Below are 9,269 nucleotides of genomic sequence, written 5' to 3'. Positions count from 1 at the left end.
CCGTCCTTCATCCCACATCTTGCAGCACGCCACAACTTCCCAGACGATGTAAAATGGTCAAATCTTTTCTGAAGCGAGTTTCCCATTATGCTTTTTCAGAAGCTCAACACTCGTGCAATCATTCGAAGGGACATGATGGGTATGGATACTTTTCCTCTGCAGAGAGGGAGCACGAGAGGAAATTGTTGCAACTGGATGCAAGATGGTTCCTTTTTACTTTTGATGCTCGGAATGTGCAGCAGTGAAGAGTCAAAAACATTTTATCTCACTTTCACATCTCAGACTCCATTCACATGCGAGGATCTTCTCCAGCGAATCACTATAGCACTTCTTGGACAGTGAAATGTGAACGTATGTATGTGGCTGTTAATCTGCTTAGAAAACACATTGAAATGAATCCAACTACTGATGTAAAATCATCATCGGGTCCACAGTTGGGGATAAAAAGAGGAACGGGGGGTTCGGTAACAATAGGAAACATTTTATTACTAAAAAACATCTTATATTGAAGGTGCTCTTTCAGCAGCGTTTCCACAACTATTCTTTATTGAAATCACAAGATTTGTTTTTTTAACCACTTAAATGGGGGAAAAAAGACAAATTAATCATACATGAAAATTGACAGTAACTATATGGGCTATTTACAGCAGTGGAGAGGAGGTGTGGCTTCAACAGGCCAGCAATGTTTCGGTGTTTTAACACACAAGGCTCAAACAGGAGGCACTTGAATGTGAGAGCCTTAAGAGCCGGGGCCGAGCCAGAGAGCTGGAGGGAGAGGAGGGTCAAATAACAAAAAAAAACGGAAACATCCAGCAACAGAAAACAATGACTACCTGCATTGAAATGATACAAAAAGAAAAAGTTGTAAGGAGTACATAGTAGGCATCTATTCCTTCAGCGCAGACCTCAAGGTCTGGATACTTGGGGGAAGAGGGAGTCGAGGGGGGAGTGGCCATCACATGTGGACACTGATGCACAGACAGAGCATTTACACAGGCCTGCACCACAGGAATCTAGAGCACAAAGGGTGCACATTCAAAAGCATGCATCGCCCCACAATGAGCAATGTGGTTAAAAAAAGAACGATGTACTTAGATGTCTGCAACTATGACAAAACTCAGCTGTCTTCTGCTTCAGATTGTTAATGCAATAGACACAGCAGTATTTACAGGAATTATAATTCTTCTTTTTGAACAGTTGTCACTCCAATGCCAGTTAAATAAAAAAAGAGTCCTTGACTGCATTTGTGAAGGGAAGAAAAATCAATGTTTTTTGAGGGCTAACCATTCCAATGATTTTTTTTTTATTTACAATAAAACAGAATTGTGGATCCACGAGGAAGAACAAAAACCATCCGGGACGTTCTGAGCAGACGTCTGTGGGCCGGCGGCAGAGTCCCTGTCAGAGCTGGTTTAGTGGTTGTTTCTCTCCGCCGGCTCTGGGAGTGCGTGTGTGGCGTTCGGGGCGTTAGATCTTCTCCTGGATGAAGGGGTGCTGCAGAGCCTGGTTGATGCTGATGCGTTTGGCCGGGTCCAGCATCAGGGTGGAGTCCAGCAGGTCCTTCAGCTGCATCACCTTCTTCCTCTGGTCCTCGGGCAGACGCTGGCCTCCGATCATGTCCGCCAGCAGGTCTTTGGTGGGGTTGATGGTGCTCATCACCGTCACCTTTTCCTGGTGGTGCCGAGAAATAAAACGAGATGATATAAATAAATAAATACTGAACATCTTAGATACGTAATTGTCAGATTTAAAGTTTTGTTTTGTAGAAGTGAGTGTGAACACTTACCCTTTCTGTTACTTTGTCGACTTCAATGTACAGGAAGTTCAAGTTCTGGTCGAAGTGCTGGTCTTTGAAAACACCTTTACGGATCATCTGAGGAGACAAAACCACATCATTGCATCAGTCATCACTTCTTAGACCAACATCTAAAAAGGAACTGAAATGATGAAATATCCACCTTGTTGGGCATCTTGCCCTTCAGGTCCATCGCCAGTTTGATCATGTGATTGTTGGAAGATCCAGGAAACAGGATTTTGCCGCTGTAGAGCTCGGTCAATGTGCAGCCGACAGACCACATGTCAATGGCGTAGTCGTAGGGCTTCCCGATGACTGTAACAGAAACAAACTGTGAGGCAGGTTCAGGCTTTAAAATCGTGAGATCAGTGATTCATAGAAATAATGAAACCTACTGATCTCTGGCGCTCGGTAGAACCTGCTGACCAGGTACGGTGTGATGTCGTTGTCTGCGACGTGGGACGCAGAACCGAAGTCACAGAGCTTCAGGATGGTCTTTGACTCATTCACCTTGTAAAAACAGACAAACATCAGTAAAGATTAGGAAAATGAACAATTAGTTCAATTAGCTGGGATCCTGGTTAAATTCTGCAAAGTTCAGACCGGTTGAAGCGTCTAAATTTTAAGTTCCATTTAATCAAAAAGGAGATAAGTCGATAGGAAAATCCCCCGTTCATCATTTGAGAATCTATCTTGATAATTTAAAATCCTACCAGGATGTTGTCCGGCTTGATGTCAGCGTGGAGGATGTTGCATCGTTTGAGCAGCTTGAGCGCCAAGAAGAGCTGCTGGCTGTAGGAGCGCACAGCCTTGATATGGAGCCCCACATCTTTGCCATATTTCTTCAGCACCTCTCGTAAATTCATACTGTGGAACACAGAATTCAGAAGGTCGTTATCCAGCAGGGGCATTGTGTGAATGTTCCACATGATGCACAGACTGAGAGGAGGGAGGTTGTGTTTCCTCTTTCAGTACCTGAGAGGCTCGAACACCAGACACAGATGCTGCTTGTGGTAGAAGTGTCTGAAGAGACGGAGGCAGTGGAACTTGTCGTCTGGATCTGCGTCGTTCAGCCTCTTGAGGAATTCTAACTCCTTCAAACCCGTCTTCTGCCTGTTCACGAAAAAACATCACACATGTTGTTCATCAATGCAAATCCAGTCAAAGAAAAGAGCTGCATTTCTAAGCACCTCCACCGGGTTTAGTTTGACATTCGTGTGCTTGGTTCACTCACATGAGCTCGTTGTTTCGTATGATCTTGACTGCCACCTCCTGGCCGCCCCTTGCCGTGTCCCTGGCCCTGATCACGTTGCTGAACACGCCCTGGCCCGTGTACCCGTACACGTCATAGCGCTTGTCCAGTGTCTCCCCGATGTTCACCCCTGAATAACAGAGGAAAAGTCAACTCAGAATAATCATTATATTGAAAAGTCTAGACAGAAGACACGACTAGGTTGTATTTGTACTTTGCCACAACATCAAACAAGCATTCAAGGATGTTCCCCCTGATTCAGTCGTAGAATTCAAGAGGCCTAACTTACGGTAGTAACCCTCAGCATCTGTCCAGTTGTCCCTGAGGTTGGGGTTCTCCTTGAAGTCCTTCCCTACGCCGGCTGCTCTCATCCTGGCATTCTGCAGAAACAAACATCAAGTCAGCATGTCCTTTTATTTGTGTTTCTTCTAAACCTCGAGACCAGGCCAGTAAATTAGATGATAAAATGCAGAGGAACAAGTTATAATACTCACATCAAAGTCCGCAGCAAACATGTCGTCTGACTCTGTGAACATGTCGGGGGCTGAGGGCTTCTTTGGATTGGCTCCTGGAACAAAGGAAACCAGTAAAACACCACATGATGGGTTTGCTCGTTGCTCACGCTGTTGTAAAACTGAATATCTGGAACATGTGTTTGATTCACATACTCTGCAGAGATCAAAACATGCTGCAGGTGCTGCAGAGACACCCAGGCTTTGGATTACAAGCCAGCAACTGAATGAACACATGACAGAAAGAAAGAAAATTAAAAACCCCTGCATCACACAACTCTGTGGTTCCTACACAAATCACACCACTTCATTTTTGTTGTTGTTTGTTTTCTACACTGGTATCTTTGGACCAGTTTGTATCACAATCACAAAAGTGCCAGATTTTACTCAACTGCAGGGAGGAACCAGTATTGCTGCACGTTTATGGGTCAAGAGAATACTACCAGTGGATGTTCACGTTTGTAAACTTCTTCGGCCGTTTCTGCTGAACTCGTTGTGATGGAACTGGAGAAAACTTGATGTAAGAGCATTGAGAAATTGCGATTCCAAATATCAAAGAGGGATCATTTTGGTCACATAAGGCCTCAAGCCTTCACAAATATCACCATTACAAGTGTCAGCTGCGGTTTAACTACAGAGCACAGGTGTAATGGTGCGGTTCATTCAGTTGGCCTTGTACGCCAACACACGTGCCAATTCTGAGCAGGACATTTACCGTCTTTCTCCTGGGCGATGAGGTTGTGCTTGGCTTTGATGTTGTCCTCGAAGGTGTCAAGATTCTCCAGTTCATACTCCTTCACGTCTGCAGCGACCCGCTCCAGGATGTCGTCGGGCGAGGGCGAGCGGCTGCGTGTGCTGCTCTGGGGGCTGCTGGGCTCCGACACCATGTTGCTGTCATCGTTCCCCACTTTGTATTTCTGTAAAATGTCACGGACAAAGAGACGATAAGATTTCACTACTTTACTGGATGGCATTTACCAAACCGTTGGATCTAGTTCAGAAGAACAGTGCACAGACCTGGACGATGGCCAGGCGCTGCTGGCGACGCTGCTCGATCAGAGCTTCTTCATCGACTTCTTCCCCGTCAAAGTCTTCCAGGCTGAAAACACAAAGTTTGTACTGAAACATGAATCCATCAAAGAATCTGAACATTTAGCATGAACAAACTCAATCCACTTTGAGTGTGGTGGGAAGCAGCAGGTCAATAAATGGACAAATATAAAGATTCTTAGTTTCCTTCACATGTAAACTCAGATATCTTCTTCTACTCACACTTCTTCCCCGGAGGACTCCTTGTCGACCTTCATCCCCTCGGACAGACTCCCCTTGAACTTGTCTTCATCTCTGCTGCGCCGCCTCCTTCGATCCCGATCGCGAGACATCGAGCGTCGGTACTGTCTGGGCCGACCGTACCGGTCTCTGTCTCCAGCCCTGTGGGGACGAGACGTCAGGGAGAGAAAGTTCATTATCTCATAGAAGTCACATTACAACTGGAAAACTGAAAGTTAGGTTAAAGATGTTAAACACTAATTTGAAGTAAAACAAAAACATGAGTAGCCTGACAGCCTTATATAACAAACATAAGATAAACTACATTGTGAAACGGGCCGTCACCTGTATGCCAGTGGAGACCTGCTCCGTCGGCGAGGGGAAGAGCGGTCTCGTCTTCGTGGTGACAGGGATCTTCGTCTCAGAGGCGAGCGACTCATCCTGCGGCGAGCGGGCGCTCGAGGGCTGTTCTCTCGTGACCGGTCCCGACCCGGCCCGACATCTGGCCGCACGCGTTTCCTGCACAAACATAAGAGATGTGGATCGATGGGTTGAATTGGACATTCTTCACTTAAACCAAACATTTGTGATGCAGATGAATTACAACAGATTTACAATGAGACATCTTTTGTTTTTAGTACTTAATCGATGTCTTTATTAAATTTGATATTTCATAAAACCCTGTATAACAACGACTTAAGTCAGCCCTGGTCACCAACCTTAATGGTGACTCCTGCCTGTCGATGTCCCTCCTCCTCAGATCTGGTGAACGACTGCGGCCTCTCCTGGGGGGGGACCTTACTCTGGATGGAGAGCTGCTCTGTTTGGACGTCCTGTCCACGGCACTCGCAGAGGGCTGGCGGGCGTCTCTCTGGCGAGGGGAAGGACTGCGTTTCCTCGCGGGGCTCTGAGGTCCTCGTCTGTAAGGTGAGCGGTTCTCTTTCCCCGATGAAGCGTCCTTGGATGGAGACTTGGCCGGCCGCTTGTCCCGGTCGGCATCGGGGCGACCCGGCCGCTCTCGTCCAGGTGACCTGGACCGTCGGGTTGGTCTTTCCGGGTTCAATCTGTCTTCCCGCTGAGGAGAGGAACGTTTATCAGTGCGGCCGCCTCTCTCCTCTCCTCTCCACGTCGAGGGGGAGTTGGACTTCTTTCTCTCCTTGGACCTATCGGCGCTGTCTGAACGCTTTCTGTCTTTAGACCTGCTTCTGCCACGGCCTCTGTCCTTTCCCCCTGTGTCCTTGGTGCTTTTGGTCACCTTGTCCTGCTTGGACTCCTTAGCAGGCCTGTCCACTGACCTACTGCGACGCTTGGTGCTGGACTTACTGCCCTCGATTGAGTCCCGTCTCGATTTCCCCCCTTTTCCTCCTCTGGGAGATATGGGTTTGCCTGTACTGCCCCTTTGACGCTGCTCTCCATTTCTTACCCTGGCTTCTCCGTCCTCCTCTGATCCAGAGTTATACCCCTGAAGGATCAAGCCCATACCGGACTGAACCTTGCCCTCCATCAACTGGCTGTCAAGCTCAGCTTTGATCATCGCTCTCTGCTTCTCCAAATCCTCCAGCAAGGCTCTGTCGTCTAGACTCGGATTTCCAGAGGAGGGAGAGGATTCAACTATTTTATGGCTGGAGGAGGCAGATAAGAGAACAGCAGCCGAGGGAGAGGCGCCCTCTTTGCGCTTGTGTTTCCTGTGTTTATGACGATGTCTGCGTTTGCGGTCCTTGTCCTCGTCAAAGGTGTGTTTGTGCTTTTTGTGCTTGCTACGATGCTTGTGTTTCTTCTTCTTGTGTTTACCGCTGCTGCTGCTGTGATGTTTGGGCCCCTCCACTGTCTTCTCGCCGTTAGTTTCTGCTTCTCCCTACGATGAGATAATATATCAGCTTGTCAGTTGATTCAGGGGTCAGATCATCACAATATTCAACATTTTAGATATGTTTTCTTCAGGTTTATGAGGTTGTACTCATCCAGATTGTATGTAGAAAATAGTAGATCACGGTATAAGTGAAGATGATGAAACAAGAACATTTTGAATTATGGAGTTTAACTTTTTCACATTCCATCTTTATATTCCCAGAGAAAAACTTGGAAAATCAAATTAACAAAATGTTTTGTTGACTTGAATTTAAAATTAAAGTCTTCAAGTCACAATCATGACGTCTGCTGTTATTCATCCTTACCTCTTCCCCCTCTTCTTCTTCTTCTCCTTCTTCTTCCTCAGACATCTCTCCACTGTCCTCATTTCCACTTTTTTCCTGGCTTTCCAGATCCGGCTTCCTGTTTGACGGTGAACAGTCCTCAATGTTGGTGCTGAAACAACAAGACACTCAAGTTAATTATAACCAATCGACCGTAATATAAAAAAAGATCAAACACGTTGAATTGAGAAAACTTCAGAAGTATTAATCTGTGTGAATTGAACGTGAAAGTTTTGGGTGAGAGAACATCTAAACTTCTCAGCGCAGACTGTGGGAAACAGGGATGATCAGTAATCACTGGTGATTTACACGGATGTCTTTAGCTTGTCAACATACTGAGGACATGACGCCTGGAGGCTGCTTCATCCTTGTTGTGCCTCCTCATCACCAGTAACAAACAGCAACCAGGGCACCGGGGAGATTTGGTTGTAGGGGAAACCGCCATTTATCAAACAGAGTAGGGGACAGAACACATATCTGTGGATTCTTATGTTTAAGCATGACATCTCCTATGCAACAGTGATTCTCCTCGTGCTAATGCTAATATAGAGTGAAACCAATCTGTAGTAACCTGTAGTTCATCACGAAGCACAACTACCTAACGCTGAGTAAATAGTTGCTACGTAATTTGCTCGAAGTACCTAGAAAACTGCAGAATCGTGCATTCTAAGAACAATGGCCAGTGACGTGGTGGTGTTTATTAAAGTGTTAAAGTTGACCATGTGACCGCAGGTGCACTTCCCTCGTCCCCGTTCCCCTCTGAGATACACCGCCAACACGATCTCCACTCATTATCTCGGGTGCTAACCGCTCCTAGCCAACTGGGAGCTAACAGGCTACCCCCTCTTGCTAGCCATGCTAACCCGAGTCCCAGGGTCGCAGCTGCGGCGCCACAAAGTTCGACCACGTGTGGCCCGACAGGTGGAACGCGAAGGTAAACACACGACCCCCCACAGTTCACGTGTTCGTGCCCGCTGCGTGTTTAGCGACACCTGACGCGGTGTGAGCCACAGAGCGTTAGCAGGTTAGCTAGCAGCATTAGCCGCTGGTTGGTGTGTGATTCGGTTAGCTCCGGTAACAACGTGAAGCTGCGGCTCAGCCGCCGCGTTCCCGACCAACAAAACACTTCCTCCACACGCGAGGAGCGGACATGAGCTCGGGTCCCAATCTAACGGATGTTTCTTCTTGAATAAAGTCACTTACACGTGCTCGTTGCCATTATTCATTCTGCTGGACGCGATGTCCATTTCTACGTCGGCCATTTTCCTCAGCTGAGGGGAGCTCTTCTTTTCCCACTATTTTGAAAACAGACATGCAGCGATATGAAAACACAGATGCTCCCCCTGCCGGGCTGGAGGTGTACGGCAAGCTTTCAAAACTTGGTTTGTGTTTCTTCCTCCAGGGGGCGCGCTTGTGTTCATAATTCAAAGTGTTCACACCAGCACGTGAGGTGATCACGGTGTCAATGCCTTACTGCAGCGGGAGAAAGATAAGTCTTGTATATATGATAATAATTTGCACTTGAAGAAAAGACCACTGGGTAAACAGGTTATGTGCAACAGCAGAAGAATGGTTTCACTGGGGCTTGAACCCAGGATCTTCTGCGTGTAAAGCAGACGTGATAACCACTACACTATGAAACCATTGTGTTTTTCAGCTGTAGACAATGGCATTTTGGAGTTATAACAATATCTTATTCAACATATGGAATCTTCAACAAACAGTTGAAGTTTTGTCTGGAACAAATTGTCATGGCTCAAATTTATAGTATAATCTACTTTGTTGGGGACATATTATGGTTTCTGCTGAGCACAGGCGACCACGTGCAATACTGTATTTTGAACACTGGGTGGAGCATTAGCCGAGGTGATAAAGGTGTGTTTGCCTGAGTGTGTGTTTGTCAGTGTTATGTTGTGTTAAACTGAATTTGATTAGAACTATGGTCTGTTCTCTACCTGTGATAAGGTTAGTACACTCTTTAAAGGAATGTGTCACCGCACTCAAAGATATGCAGCACACTTGACATTGGTTTACATTGTTTACCCAGAACATAGGTCCAGACCAGTTCTCCCCATTAACCCCTCAGAGGCTCAGATGTATTTGGTTCACATATTTTTTAGTTGGATAACACATCATGTTGATATGTTGAAATCTGATATTCTAAAGATAGAATTCACTGTTTCCCTTTTCAGAAATAACCATGACAAGAAAAGCAAAACAGAGTATCTTGAGTTTTCCTCTGCTCTGCA

General features: G+C 46.3%; 1 protein-coding gene and 1 non-coding gene across 2 annotated transcripts; both read right to left on the bottom strand.

Annotated features, from left to right (window-relative positions):
• Nucleotides 1-460: 460 nt before the first annotated feature.
• On the bottom strand, nucleotides 461-8,349 carry prpf4bb (pre-mRNA processing factor 4Bb). Its single transcript, XM_062379955.1, has 16 exons — nucleotides 8,224-8,349; nucleotides 7,003-7,132; nucleotides 5,548-6,683; nucleotides 5,174-5,347; nucleotides 4,832-4,990; nucleotides 4,577-4,658; nucleotides 4,275-4,476; nucleotides 3,542-3,615; nucleotides 3,337-3,427; nucleotides 3,030-3,177; nucleotides 2,771-2,908; nucleotides 2,509-2,662; nucleotides 2,191-2,305; nucleotides 1,959-2,110; nucleotides 1,787-1,873; nucleotides 461-1,671 (listed from the first exon to the last, which is right to left on the bottom strand). The coding sequence occupies exons 1-16, from the start codon at nucleotides 8,280-8,282 to the stop codon at nucleotides 1,468-1,470; spliced, it is 3,105 nt and encodes a 1,034-aa protein (XP_062235939.1). The 5' UTR covers nucleotides 8,283-8,349; the 3' UTR covers nucleotides 461-1,467.
• A 241-nt stretch (nucleotides 8,350-8,590) lies between these two features.
• On the bottom strand, nucleotides 8,591-8,663 carry trnav-uac (transfer RNA valine (anticodon UAC)). Its single transcript has one exon. It is a non-coding gene; the product is annotated as a tRNA-Val (tRNA).
• Nucleotides 8,664-9,269: the final 606 nt, after the last annotated feature.

This window comes from Platichthys flesus, chromosome 21, assembly GCF_949316205.1.
Source record: "Platichthys flesus chromosome 21, fPlaFle2.1, whole genome shotgun sequence".
Lineage (NCBI taxonomy): Eukaryota > Metazoa > Chordata > Actinopteri > Pleuronectiformes > Pleuronectidae > Platichthys > Platichthys flesus.
This window is presented reverse-complemented; position numbering and strand designations above follow the sequence as displayed.

Bases quoted from the DNA above. Each gene is read 5' to 3' on its own strand.
- prpf4bb (XM_062379955.1), bottom strand. From the start codon at position 8,282: ATGGCCGACGTAGAAATGGACATCGCGTCCAGCAGAATGAATAATGGC. The intron at 3,178-3,336 runs GTAAGTTAGGCC...TCTGTTATTCAG, and splicing joins AGATGCTGAGGGTTACTACC to GGGTGAACATCGGGGAGACA. The intron at 2,111-2,190 runs GTAGGTTTCATT...TTTCTGTTACAG, and splicing joins CTACCGAGCGCCAGAGATCA to TCATCGGGAAGCCCTACGAC.